The sequence below is a fragment of the Ochotona curzoniae genome, unplaced genomic scaffold (assembly GCF_017591425.1).
Source record: "Ochotona curzoniae isolate NIBS_2020 unplaced genomic scaffold, NIBS_Ocur_1.0 scaffold_4701, whole genome shotgun sequence".
NCBI classification, from domain to species: domain Eukaryota; kingdom Metazoa; phylum Chordata; class Mammalia; order Lagomorpha; family Ochotonidae; genus Ochotona; species Ochotona curzoniae.
The window spans coordinates 29368856-29384060 of record NW_024467122.1 but is presented as its reverse complement, the minus strand read 5'-3'; the positions used below and the strand labels follow the sequence as shown (position 1 = coordinate 29384060).

Genomic DNA, 15205 nt, shown 5'->3' with positions numbered 1-15205 from the left:
GTTGGTACTGCAGGTGGACGATTAGTCTCCTGTGCCACTGTGCTGGCTGGGCCCTCTAATCCATTCAATGGTTCTTTCCCAGACCTTGCTAGTTTCTTCACAAGCTGTTGGTCACCAAACAGGAAGACCACTGGGCTCTGCCAGGGTTTCTCCCTCCTGCCTGAGGCCTGGATATTCACAAGGCAGTCACCAGCGCCAAGCAGAAGACCCATCTCATGTGTTACCCATTTCTCAGATACTACTGTCCTTTATCACTTGTTGTCCACTGTCTTTACAAACATGCCTATGTGGGCCTTTGATTTAAGTGGAGAGGGTCAGGTATGGAGGAAAATGAGTGGGCAAATGTTTCCTTTATTTTCCCTGTGAGGGGGCTGCTTCTCACTGTCAAACTACTATCTTAAAATTACCGTTGCCTCTTGTTGCTGTTTCAGGCAAGAGGGTATCTCATGCCTTTTTTTTTTTTTTTTCATCAGAACTGGGACTGTTGTCTATCCAGATACAGGTGGATTCTGTTTCCATGGGTTCAGTATTTGCAGAGCCACTCAACCATGGATTGAAATGGACATTGTGGATAAAACTGTCACCTGCAGAACTGGCATCCCATACAGCTGCCGGTTCATGTCCCGGCTGCTCCACTTCCAACCTAGCTCCCTGCTCATGGCCCGGAGAAAGCAGTGGAACACAGCCCAAGTCTTTGGGCCTCTGCCCCTCACATGTGCATCCTGGATGAAACTGCTGGCTGTTGCTTTCAGCCTGGCCCACCTGAGGAGGGAACCAGCATTTGTAAGACCCCTCTCTTTCTGTCTTCCCTTCTGTCTGTGTAACTCTTTCAAAATAAATAAATAAATATCCCAAAGAGAAATTATACAGAAAATTATTTTTGTGTTGGAACATGCACATTTTCTCCCTAAACAATAGAGCATCACTATGAATACGGCATCTATTTTGCATTAGGGATAATAAGGAATGTAGAGATGGTTTAAAGTATGTGGGAACACTGGGTAGGTTATGAGCAATTGTTACTCCATTTAGACAAGGGGCCCAAGCTCCCTGAAAGTTTGGTGTCTGCAGGGATCCTAGAGCCAATACTCAGTGACCACAGGGGACAACTGTACTCTGAACAGTAGTTGCAGACACTTTAGGAAACCCACAATGATCTCTTAGGTTATACAAATTCCTTCCTGTTTTTTTTTTTCCTATGGAGTTTCTTTCTCCATATGTTCTATTTACACATCTGATATCAACTGAACATGATTATGTGTGAGAGGCCGTGATGGATGTTGATGTACAATAGTGAACAAATAAGTTTCACAACTTAGAGTTGCTCATGAGTTTGGTCAGCATATGGCAGTCCTTGAGAATCCAAATATAGAAAAATGGCATTGGTGAATCTGTGATGCTAAAACCTAGACCTCAGAGCCTGGCACCTGGGCACATGAGGCCTCCCATCACTCAGGGACCTGGGCAGTACTAATTCTGTCAATTTGTGAAAGGGGAAACCTCTCCATGGAGCATCAGTCTTCTTACTTTAATGATGAATCTCACTTCAAAGAATAAAGGACAGACAAGCTTAAAAAGGTCTGTTTCTGATTACAGTAACAACTGTTAACTCAAGTGTCAGTATCAAGCAATATACAGACACAGACACACAGAGTCCCCAAACGGTTTTTTCTGAGGTAAACTTTGATGACATACAGCGAAGCAGTTTATGATGTATGAAATCGTTACAATCAGGTGATTGCTTTCCTCACAAATCCTAATATAAATATCTATAAAATGAATGCTTTCATAAATTGTGTTGAAAAACTAGTGCAATCCATATGGCAAAGATACACTTAACTGCAAGTTATACTTAAAAAGCTAGTGTACTTACCATATGTCTCAATAATTTGAAGGTAAAAAAATCTACTTGAAACAAGATGTCTGGGACACATACGCCATATCCAGTTGCCCAAAAGTTCATCTGTTAACCATTGTCTGGCAGCAAGCACTGCCTTTTTGTTTTATTTTGTTTTAAAGTATAGACTAACCCAGTTTTGTAAAACCCACTTTTTTGTTTCTGTGAAAGATTGTTCAGTGTTGATAAACCTTAATCCTCTTAAAGTTTAAATTGTCTCTAACGTACAGTATTAAGGGAAAATATTCCAGGAAAAACTCTAATTATAATTTTCTTTATTTATACATAAAACACTGAACAAATGAATATATTATTCCATGGAGACATGGCAACTTTCCTTCTGAACAGGAACTGTGTTCTGTTTGTTTACTTGGGCAATCTTTTATCAAGTGAAGCCATTGCGTAATTCAATTCAGCTTTTTTGTGTACGTTGGTGAACTTTTTCCAGATTCTCTACTGTGATTCAGAACCATATAATGAAATTTGTGTCGAGGTAATAATATTAAAAAAAAAATCACAAAAACTATAGCAACAAAGAGGATGGATTGACAGAGAAACTGTGCTTTAAAGTTTTGGTTTTCTGAATTCTAGACCTGAATTAAATTTTATTTGCTTATTATTCTGACATAATGCAAAAGTTTGAAGTTTGTATATATCTGTTGGTTATTTTATCATAATTTTTTTTGGCACAGTCACCCTCAAGACTTGCTGAATTAAAGCACACAAGCTCTTCCTTTTTGCCTTTCATGACTACGGGGAAAACAAACATAATATATTTGAACAATGTTTTATGTTGTTAGTTGGAATCAAAGTCATTATTTTAAGCTTATGTTATCTTTTCTAAAGAAATTATATTTTCAATTTTTAAAAAATATTTATTGGTTTGCTTGAGAAACAGAAAAGGAAGAAAAGGAAGGAAGAAAAGGAAGGAAGGAAGGAACTAGCTCTCATTTGATGGGTGCTTCAAGCACCCTCAGCTAGGGCTAACGCCAGGAGCCAGAACAATTTATGTTTCCATCTGGGTGGCAGAAACCTAATTACTTGAACCAGGTTATGCCTTAGCAGGAAGCTGGAGTCAAGCGCTGGAACCAGTTACTAAACTCAGGCACACTGATGCAGGACACGGGTGTTATTACCAGTCTCAAACACTAGGCTAAATGTTTGCCCCTAGTTCTCACTTAAAAAAAAAAGAATTTATTTGAAAGGTAGAGAGAAAGAAGAGACAGAGGGAGAGATGTTCCACTTGTTAGTTCCCTTCCCAAATGGCTGCAAAGGACAAGACTGTGCCAGGCCAAAGCAAGGAGCCTGGAACTTCTGGGTCTCCATAAGGATGAAGGGCCCAAGGGCTGGGGCCATCCTGTGCCACTTTCCCAGATGCAATAGCAAGAAGCTGGATAGTAAGCAGAGCAGCTGGGATTTAACTGACATCCTTATGGATTACAACCACTGCAGGTGGTGGCTTTACCTGTTACACTACATTGCTAGCCCCAATGTTATCATTTTTATGGAAAGACAAAGGCATACTCAGTGATGTCAATGATATGGGAGGGGCAATGGCAATGAGAATCACTGTAGCAGGGACTTTCCTCTGAGTGAATATGCAAAGATCAGGTTTAGTTTTTTGGCCACTGGAGGTTCTGCCAGATCTCCCTGTTTGTTTTCAGATAATATAAGTAGTACATAAACCTCCACAGTTATGTGGGTGAAGCAAAAGAAATCAGGGTAGTGGAAGTAATAATTTTATAAGAACCAGAACACAAAATTTTAAGAGGAGAATAAAGGAAAAAAAATGAAGTGGGCAAGCCAATAAATGTACTATATAAGAATCAGATATGAAGAAATATAGTGCTTTAGTTCACTCTGTTCATAAAATGGGAATAATTTAGGCCAAAAGGGCTTTTCTCTGTGTGTATGTGTGTTTCTTCTTTCTTCCCTCTCTCTTTACTTAATAATTACTGCACTGAAGGAAAATTTCTGAATTGCTTTGAGGAAAGGTCCAAGCTATTTTGTGGCTGCTGTGGTTTGATTACATGATTTTCATTTACCACTGTGTTTTCTGTATAATTTCCCCATTAGAAAGGGTTGCTTTTACCTGAAAAAAAAAAAAAACTAAAAACCAACATATATATTTGAGAGACTGACGAAAGTATAATGAAAATGAAAATTATGCCATGATTTCTGTATTAAAATCTTTAATGTTTGGGGAGGGCTTAGCAGTTAAGATACCCACACTCCATATTGGAACATCTGGGTTTGAGCCCCAGCTCTACTGCCAGTTCTAGGTTCTTGCTAATACAGATCCTGGGAGGCAGTAGTGATGGCTTGAGTAATTAGGTTCCTGCCTCCTCATGGGAGATCTGGATGTCGCTCCTGGCTCCTGACTTGCACCTGGCTTACTACCAGCCATTGTGGGCTTTTGAGTAGAGAACCAATGAGTGAGAGAGTTTTCCCTCTCTCTTGCTCTCCCTTCGCCTCTCAAATAAGTCAAAACTTCTTTATGTTTTCTGTTTAATTCATAGGAACATCCAAGAATTAGTAGTGAGATATTTGATACAGAAGATTTGACTGCATCCTATTATCTCTTGGTGAGAAGACACCCCCACTTACCTTCACTGCTCTTTTTGGTGTTTCAGCCAAGATGGGTGGTAGAATTCCCTTGTAAAAACCAAACAACCTATTGGAGAAAAGAAAGATTTAATATATACAGCATGAAACTTTTCTTTGGTTTGATTACTAAGTAGAGACATGAATTCTAAGTTATTATGATATTCAGAATGTGAATAAATGCTGCTGTGACTGGAATCACCTATATGTTGCCCTCGTGACCATGAGGCACCTCATAGATGAGGTTTGTAGTTGGCCATCCTCACTGCAAGAAGTCAGGTTTGTTGCAGGACGGATGGCTTCATGCTGTCTGCAATCTGCATCCTTCCCTTGTGGTAGCAGAAGCAGGTCAGAGTTGCACTTAAGCCCACCAGACTGAACCTCCCTGAGAACAAAGGACCAAGTCTCCAGTTCTAGGAAAGTAACAACCTCTGTGATGATAGTGTTGGGGCTTTCAGCTCTAACCTAAATTAGTCATACTTTCTTCACTTCTTTGATGGAGGGAGAGGGTCAGTTCTATGGATACACATTGCTGACAGAAGGAATGTCAGGTCCCTTGTATGATACGCAGGCTCACAGGAAATGTTACTTTTTGCCAGTGTTGAGGGGCCATGGTCTTGTATTCAGACATTGTTTAGGAAGAAAAATGAGAACGAGCAGCACATGTTTGTGATTAGATTTACCAACGTTCACTACATATTATACTTCAGGATGCAAAAGTTAAGTTCCTTTGTTCTGCAATCTTTCATTATTAAAGATTTATTTATTTTACTTGAAACACTGTTACAGAGAAAGAGAGGAAGAGTGATCTTCCATCCACTAGTTCATTTCCCAAATGGCTGCCGTGGCAGTGGTTGGGCCAGGCCAAAACCAGGATCCTGAAATTCCATCTGGGTCTTCCACTCAATTGCTTGGAATATCTTTCATCGCTTTCTGAGTAGCATTAACAGGGAGCTGGATTTGAAATGGAGTAGCTGGGACTTGAATGGGACCCATATTAGAAGCTGGTGTCACTGGTGGTGGTTTAACTAGAAAAACCACAATTCTGATCCTTTTTCCAAAAACTTACGTATGAAGGTGACTCAAAAATTCATAAAAAGGAGTCAAAGATCAAGTTAGGGGCCAGTGTGTTGTGTAGTGATCGATACACTGCTCGATAACCTTATCAAAATGCCTAGGTTTGAGTCCCATCTCACTTCTAATTTGAGCTTCCTGCTAATGGGAAGTAGCAAGTAACAGCTCAAGCACTTGGTTCCCTGCCATCCATGTAAGAGACTTGGAGTGAGTTATGGGGTCCTGGCTTAGGCTTGGCCTAGTCCCAGGTGTTGAAGGGCACCTGGGGGAGTAAATCTGCACTAGGAAGATTCTGTCTGATTCTAAATTTTTTTTTAATTTAATGTTTATTTTGATGCAAATGCCTTTGAAATCCATTTAGATTTTATAATATGGATTTTCTGAATTTTTCTGAAGATCCCTTATCTATGCCACAATCTTATTTTAAATTTAAAGCTATATGAGTAAAAGTAAGTAGTCCTGTATCATTTTCTGAAGTTCTCATTTTCCCTGATATATGTATGAATGCATATAGATAAAGGCAGAGCTCAACTCAATTCCATTTTAGGATACACATCTAACACATCTTCCTTTGGGCTTCATTAGGTTTGCTTCTAGCTGTACTTCTTCTTCTTCTTTTTAAAAATGTTTATTTATTTTTATTGGAAAGGCATATTTACAGAGAGAAAGAGAGAAAAATATTCCATTGCCCATTGGTTCAATTCCCCAGTGGCTGCAACAGCCAGACTTGAGCCCATCTGAAGCCAGGAGGCAGGAGCTTCCTCTAGGTCTCCCACATGGATCCCAAAGGCTTTGGACCATGCTTGATTGCTTTCCTAGGCCACAAGCAGGGAGCTGGATGGGAAGTGGAGCAGTTGGGACATGAACCTGCATCCATATGGGATCCCGGCACACGCAAAGCAAGGATTTGGCACTAGGCTATTGTGCTGTGCCCCTAGCTGTGCTTCTTGAGTGGGATGTGAACAGTTTGCTCAGACCAACCCACTATGTTACCCAATCCAACATGGTGAGCCTTGCTCCTCCTCATTCACTGAATTACACAGCTATATAGCTACACAGCTCCTTTCAGTGAAGGGTGCTGAGGGCTTGTCTTGGAACTTCTGATTCTCTCTGCTTGATGACAGAGTGCCACTAGGACTCAGTCCGGAGTCCTTTCTCTGTGTATATAACCAGAACTACTTAAGTACAGGTTATGCCACCCACTATGCTCGACTATTTACTGGATCATTTCATCATTCTGATTAGGAAGGAAAGTAGGCACGTGATTTGGAGTGCTATGGGAATTAGTGAATTCTCCCCACCCACTTTCTGTTCCAATTTGAGCCATTAATGCCAGAAATTCTTAAGCAACATGGATTTCTTCTAGATTTTTGACCAAAAAAAGCTTATTTAAATTTCATTATAAATTCATTATTATAAAATTTTCAGCATAAGAGTGTTATAGGTTTGCTCTTCAGAAAAGATAAATTTGATTTTCTGAAACAGAAGTTTCTGAAATAGTTGTTTGTTCTCATCTTTTGGAGCTGATCTTTCCATACCTAGGGACTTATGCCTGGCTATGGGGAAAAGAAACAGGTAGAACACTTAAATAAATAAAAATTTTAAAATATTGCATACAGTTTGATAGAGGGCATTGAATTCTTATATTATGGAGAACAGTTAGGGGAATATGCAGGGGAATAGTAGCTGCTTAGTCTGGAGAAGAAAGACTATATTAGGAAATGAACATGATGGCATTCTTGAAAAGCAAACATGTAGAAAAGATGATAGATTTTTCTATTTGTTTCCAGGTAGTAAGACTGAAATCAGTAGTTGGAAGCGGCCAGGAAAGACACATTTTTGGCTAACGTGGAGCTTAACACAGGTAGTGTTTCCAATAGAAGAGTCTGAGGAGGAAATGGACTGTCCTGACAATTGGTGAGTTTCTCTTTGGAAATTCAGTTTGGTGATCACATTCATGCTTGGGAAGGTACTTTTCTAGAGATGAACTGTCCCCAGCAATGGACAGTCCTCACTGCTCTTAAGTTTCATCTGTTTCAACCTTTATGTTATACTATACAAAGGAGCTAGGGGCACACAAATATGCTTTTTGAATAGATGAATTCTTACTTCCTTGAGATTTTTTCAACAGTCTAGCACTGCTTGTGCAGAAGAGGAATGAGATCTTATAAGCAGCACAGAAGATCTTAATTGTAAAAGTGATGGCAATAATATAAAAATGAGGGGTAAGGTAGGAGAGGCTGGAGGCAGCTGGGAGAAGCATAATGATCCAATTTGAAAAAGCTGAGAGGTCTGGATCCCTCCGCTCCCTGCTGGAGATGCTTCAGGTGGCACCATCCTACCCTTCCCTGGCCTGGCCCTCCAACCTCACCGTTCTGAGCTCTGTAACACACATTGCACAGTTTTAAAGGAAAATTAGCAGGGGTCATTGTCAGGCAGGCTTTATTAGCATGAGAATCAACAACCATCTCCCCCTTGCATTGTCTTCTTGGTGTGCCCATCTAAGGAGCGGTCAGGTCAGGGCCAATTCTGCTGAGAACCATTATACCCACTTTTCTCTTCTTTCTTTAAGGATTGATCTATCTATCTATCTGTCTATCTATCTTGGAAAGGCAGATTCACAGAGAGAAGGAGAGACAGAGAGAAAAACCTTCTACCCACTGGTTTATTCCACAAATGCCTCAACAGCTGGAGCTGAGCCAATCCAAAGCCATGAGCCAGCAGTTTTTTTGGGTCTTCCATGTGGGTGCAGAGTCAAAAGGCTTTGGACCATCTTCTAGTGCTTTCTTAAACCACAAGTAGGGAGGTGGATGGAAGTGGTACAGCTGGGTCATGAACCTGCACCCATATGAGATTTCAGCAGATGCAAGGGGAGGATTTAGCCATTGAGCCATTGCACTGAGGCCCTCCTTTTCATTTACACTGTAACCATTATTAGTATAGTGCAACACTTCTTGTAGGCAGGAATTTTTGGAATAAAAGGTTAAAAATGATATTTAATTTCTTTGTACATAATTTTATTTCAAGAAAAACTGCTGATCTAAGACAGACCTATAAGAGTTTTCTCCAAGGTCTTGGAGTTGGGATCACAAAGGTCAATCTTTGTGCAGATAAAGTTCTGGGATGTAAGGCTTGCTTATCAACGGTCACCTTCTTTTCTTTAGTTTGGAGTCAGTCTTCAATGACAAAGAGGAGACTACTATTCAGGGAGACACAGAAGAAAAAGAAAAATTCTCTTGCTGTAAGTATGACTCTGTTCCAAGGTTTCATCAAGCTTTGTTACATCTCAACCCCTCTTGAACAGTGAGATTTACTTCTGCTTTTGATTTTATGAGATGTTCAGTAACATTTCCAGAGATTTTTTTGTTTGTTTAAATAAATTTGAGTTGTTTACCACCCAGGGTCCTAGATTCAGGAGGTAAACCTCATGGCCTATCAGCTCAAGTGGTGGCTGAAGAATCCAGACATCACACACTCATTGAAGGAGAGTTTTGTCAGTTAACATTTAGTGCTGGGCCAGTCAGAACAGCCATAAACAAAAATCAGGCTAAGGAATATGGGCACAGGCTCAAGTTCATGAGCTATTTCTATGAGTTGATAATTACTGCAAAAATAAGACATACAGATTTAAAAGCCTAAAAGGAATCATTACATTTTTTTTAAGATTTATTTTTATTGGAAAGGCGGATATACAGAGAGGAGAGACAGACAGGAAGATCTTCCATCCGATGATTTACTCCCCAAGTGAGCACAACGGCTGATGCTATGCCAATCCGAAGCCAGGAGCCTCTTCCGGGCCTCCCACGTGGGTGCAGGGTCCCAAAGCTTTGGGCCGTGCTAGACTGCCTTCCCGGGCCACAGGCAGGGAGCTGGATGGGAAGCGGGGCTGCCGGGATTAGAACCGGCGCCCATATGGGATCCCAGGTGTGCAAGGCGAGGACCTTAACCACTTGCACCACCGCGCCGGGCCCAGAATCATTACATTTTATGAAGGGAATATATATTATTATTTTTTGCCCAGGAACTTAACTTTTTTTTTTAATCACATTTTATTTTATGACACAGTTTCATAGGCTCTGGGATTCCCTCAACCCATCCCCATATCCTTCCCCCATGGTGGACTCCTCCACCTTACTGCAGCATTATAGTTCAAATCCAGTCATAATTCTTTCATTGCAAGCATGTACACTGCATAGTGTCCAGACAAACTCAACAGTTTCTTGGGGAGACCATCTCTGGTCTGAAGACAGAGATGGCAGAATATCATCCCAACCCATTAAAAGCCACAACATAACATCACCAACGGTTTACAATCTTATGGAGTTAATTGACATGGTATTGAGTGACCAATACGTTAGAAAATGCAAGTGCTTCACCACATCCTGTGATTACTTCATTAACATTTCAATTTTAGTATATACACAACTGGCTGCTATACACCTTAAAATGACCATAGGGGACTATTCAGCTGTCTCGCGTCTATTTTCATTTTTGTATTTTTGTATTTAGTAGTTTGTAGTGCTGAAGCATAATTTTTACTGAACTTGGTGGATTTTGGGATAGTTCATCCTGGCTTATAACTCTAACAGGGCAATTATCAACAGTTGAGGTGCAGAACTGTTATAGGAGGAGCGTGCAGAGAAATCTTCACTACCCTAGTGAGGAGTAACTTATCTTTGTGTCCTACCTAGTAAGGTATATGTGAGTCCAAGCTAACCGTTTCCTGTCTGGTACTGAGCTTTTCTTGTTGTTCTCTGTCTATCAATCTAATTTGGGGGGGGGGGGGGGTTCCGGGGCAAACCTGATGGTCATTGCAAGAGAGGGTGGGGATCCAAAGTTGGAATTATGTAAGAACCAGAGAAAGTTCCCCTCCCTATTCCCGAAGGAAGTATACTGTTTTTCTGTTTCTGAGGACCGCTCAGGGTTCCTGGCTGTTGTTCTGATGATACTAGATACTGTGAGGAAGGATCTGGGCTACTTCTATCCCATGTGGGAGATTCAAGCAGAAGCGGATGGCCTCAGAGTGCTCGACCTCCGAAGGCACTCCTATTCCCTGTGGTCTCCTTGCCAGTTGGGATACAGTCCTTGGTGCCCATACTGATAGTCCTTGGTGAGGATCTGGGAGTCTGCAGGGTTGGGATACAAGCCTCCTGTTCACCTGCTCCACTCTGGGGTCCCCCCTTGCTCTGTGCATATGACCTCCTCTTAAAAGGTTGTCAGGCTCTTGATTCCCCCTGTATGTCTTTATAGTTTTGCTACTGTCTAATGCTGATTCGAGTCTGTTGTCTATAAGTTACAAGGTACTTAATTTTAGATCCACATGTGCTATTCATTCAGCTCTCATATCATTTGGCTTGCTGATCTGATCACATAGCTTACCAGGAAGATAAGGAACAGAAGAGATTAGTGACAACTGTATGAACATACTTCATCTTTTTTTCCTAGTGGGCAGTAGAGTCTGCATGGTTTTGGCACATAATGGCAGGTCTTTTCCCTGACACATCAGTAGAGCATCCCTCTGCTTGTATTTCCATCTGCATGAAGCCAGTAAGAGAAATCTTTGGAAAAGGCACAGGAGCCATCCAAGGATCTCTTAGGAAATTTTAGTATGAACTGCAGAGTCATCCTTATATTTTATTTCTCGAGGTTGTTACTTGTAAAAGGTGTGAGTTTGATTTTTTTTCTCTCCTGTGTAGGAAGATATTAACTTGCATGTTTATGAACTTTCAATACTGTTACTGTAAGTAAAAATAACCAAAATTTCTTTTTTAAAAAGATTCATTTTATTTTTCATTGGAAAGTCAGATATATTGAGAGGAGAAGAGACAGGAAGATCTTCCATCTGTTGATTCACTCTCCTAGCAGCTGCAATGGCTGGAGCTGTGCCGATCCAAAGCCAGAACCAGGAACCTGGAACCTGGAGCCGAGAGCCTGGAGCCTGGAGCCTCTTCCAGGCTCTCATGTGGGTGCAGGATCCCAAAGCTTTGGGCCATCCTTGTATGCTTTCCTAGGCCACAAGCAGGGAGCTGGATGGGAAGCGGGGCTGCCGGGATTAGAACTAGCACCAATATGGGATCCCAGTGTATGCAAGACAAGGACTTGCCACTAGGCTACTGTGTATTGTTTTATTTGTCCATTTAAGAAGCAATACACTTAGGCATACATGTACTTAATCATCTCATTCAACATTCACAAGAATCCTTGGAAGAAAGTATGCTGTCTTATTATTATAATTATTATTACATCACACCAAACTGGGATCAGGGACTTAAGATTTTTATTCATTCATAGTCCATGCCACTGACCACGAAACTATACAGCTTGGTGGTATTTCTGCAAATAAAATTATGTAAACAAAAATTCCTGCCAACTTTTTTGGTGTTGTAGCAATATCTTGTCATATTTTATTTTAGGAAGAAATAGAGAAAAAGCAATTACAAATTAGTTCTCTATATGGATTGCCAGTCAATTCTGTTTTAAAACATTGTGAAAAATTAACTTACAGAACTGCTCTAACATAATTTTTGTAAAAGCTTTTGAGTATCCAATGAAGCCAATCTGTATTTGGTTTTTATCACAATAATTTTTATAAAGTAGGCACAAGCTATGCATGCTTTTTCCTCTGCGATAAAGTTTTGCATTCAAGAGTTACATCAGGATAATTCTGCAGCTATTGAAAAAATATAAAGCATACATCAGTAATATGACAAAACACTCAAATTACCCAGGATGTTAGTAGAGAGCATCGCTGATTACTGACCTGACAGGTTTATCCTTCTCACCCTTTCCTCTGGGTCAGGGAGGACAGTTCTTTTCCAGCCCATGGGATGAAGCAGAATTGCTCAAGGCAATCATGGAGGTCCCGTTCTTTTGTTGGTGGATGGGTTAGACATGGTCATAAACCTAAACCTAGCTCACAGGACCAGCAGGGACATACACTGGAAGCCTTAGAATTTGTAGTCCCAGGGGAAAATGCACATGGGAAGAAAAGTTTCTCTTCTTTTCCCAATAGTGTCCTAGCTACAAACATGGCTGTGTATCACAGCTAAGCTGGGATTCAGAGGACCTGAACCTTGATGATATTGTTGGACTTTCCAATTAACCAGTTCTAGCATACCACTCCAGGTCTCCCATTATAGGAAATTCAAACTCCCAAATGAGCTGCTTGTCATGAAGTCTTCTGTTTACTTTTAGTTCAAAGAACTTTGATGCAAATAAATGTTTAGCACTTCCTTCTCTGAAAACACTCTGAAGCAGTAATTTTAAATCATAAATATTGAAGCTAAGTGTTGAATACCAAGCAAAGTGTCTTGAAGGACACTGTAAAAAGCATTTAAATATAGTTTGGACTTATTTTCTTGCAGGAAGATCACCATACACTTAAATCTTATACTATTAGTATGATTACTCACAAGCAAACTCCATACCACTGCTGGAATGTGGAGAAGCTTGCAAACCAAAGTCATCCAACAACTATGAGGATGGGATAACAGGTCTCCAAGTCATCAAATCTCGAGGGCTCAGAAACTAATGAGAGTTATTGTTCATGAACCTAAGTGGACACGGAGCACGACAACATTGCATCACATTTGTTTTTAATTGTATAACCAGAACAGGCTTTGTATTACTTACGTACAATTATAAAATGAAGATCAAAAACTACATTGCACGTGTTCTACTCAAAGACAGAGCTCAAACACAGCTTATTTGTGCCAAATGCCACAAAAATAATATCATCTCCATTTCTCTCCACTCTCAGCTTTTATTTATTTTTAAAAGATATTTATTTGGGGACCTGGTGCCGTGGCCTCCTGGCTAAAGTCCTTGCCTTCTATGTGCCAGGATCCCATATGGGTGCAGGTTCTAATCTGGGCAGTCCCACTTCCTTTCCTGCTCCCTGCGGGTGACCTGGGAAAGCAATCGAGGATGGCCCAAAGCCTTGGGATCCTGCACCCATGTGGGAGACCTGGAAGAGGTTTCAGGCTCTGGACTCCAGCTTCCTGGCTTCAGATCAGTTCAGCTCTGGCCGTTGTAGCCTCTTGCAGAGTGAATCAGAGGACGGAAGATCTTCCTGTCTCTCTTCATATCTGACTTCCCAATAAAAATAGAATAAATCTTTTTTTAAAAAAAAGGTATATTTAGAAGGCAGAGCATCAGAGAAAGAGAAAGAGAGATCCACTGCTTAATTACACAGATGGCTGCCACAGCCAGGTCTGAGTTAGGACAACTTCATCCTAGTCTCTCAAATGGGTAGCAGGAACACATAACAAGTGGCCGTTACCCACTGTCTTCCTAGTCAAGTTAGTGAGGAAGCTGGATTGGAAGCTATAGGATGCCACGCTGCAAGCAGTAACCTAAACCACCATACCTCAAGGCATGTCTCCCTCCTAAAATCTGAAACTATTTAACATGTAGATTGCTACAAGGTCCTAAAAGAACCAATAAAAAGTGCTTATTGAATGAAAACAAGGAATTTCCTGCAAGTTCTAGCTATGTCTAAGCTCCGTGGCTCAGGTATAGCCAAGTCCAACTTGATGCCTTGCTATTTCTCATCAGTAAGATTAAGCTTTAGGTTGCTCTGTGGTAAGGTCTGAATTTTAGACAAATATACAGGCCAGATGGTTAGGTAGATCCCTAATTAAATATTGTATACATAGCAACAGCTTTAGTTCATTTGGATGACTGAATGTTACTTGCTTTAAGTTAGCTACTGAAATCTGAAGACTTTCTGGTAAATGGCGGGTAGACAGGGAAGGATTTAACATTCTCAACAGCTGACTCAGGTAAAGAAACTAAAAAGAACTGAAAAAGTTGCATGTCCAGTCTGTCTTCCTTTTTTCCTCCCCTTATTGGTTTTGATTTTAGAAAATGTTTGCTAGGAAACCTTCTGAACTGTTGAATTGGGCTGCTCCAATACTCTGGGTAAGAACTTTCAGAAATTGCTAAGTTATTCTGTAGGTGTTTCCACTTTTTAAAAAAAGACCACCTTATTTATTTGGAAGACAGAGTTATAAGAGAGAGAGAAAGACACACACACTCAGAGAGACAGAAATCTTCCATCCACTGGTTCACGCCTGAACTGGCCACAACAGCCAGGGCTGAGCCAGGCTGAAGCCAGAAGCTTCATTTGGGTTCTTCTTAATGGGTAGCAGAGGACCAAACACTTGGACCATTTTCCACTGCTTTCCCAGACATATTAGCAGAGAGCTGGATGGGAAGCTGACAGTTGGGACTAGAACTGCAGCCCATTGCGGTTCTGGCATTGCATTCAGGGGCTTAGCCCACTTTGCCACAATGCCAGCCCTATGGGCAGATTTTTGCTGTTAGAGGGAAGCACACAGCAGTTTTGTGTAGCCCCCAATGAGAAAGAACAACAGGGAGGCTTCTTCACCAATTGACCTTTAGAGTGGATCAAAACCTGCTGTCTGCCAGGAAAGTTAGCGTAACTCTCAATTGATGAATTCATGACCAAATGAATCCTGTCTAAAGAAACTATGATTTGCAATGTATTTCTTCCTGAGAGGAAACTGTCAATGCTCAAATCTACTGGCCATGGAAAGTAAGGCTTTTGTTCATTTTTGGAGGAGACCTGTCTTGAAACCCAAATCGCTGAGACTGATAACCCAAGCC

The 15205-nt window shown here is 40.8% G+C and overlaps 1 protein-coding gene across 2 annotated transcripts in view; it reads right to left on the bottom strand.

Annotated features, from left to right (window-relative positions):
* Nucleotides 1–15205, bottom strand: part of SLC25A21 (solute carrier family 25 member 21) — a 468180-nt gene that overhangs the window by 49691 nt on the left and 403284 nt on the right. For both annotated transcript variants that reach the window (XM_040969566.1, XM_040969565.1), the window contains exon 4: nucleotides 4505–4571. In XM_040969566.1, the coding sequence (XP_040825500.1) occupies nucleotides 4505–4571 (67 nt within the window). The remainder of the gene's footprint in view (nucleotides 1–4504; nucleotides 4572–15205) is intronic.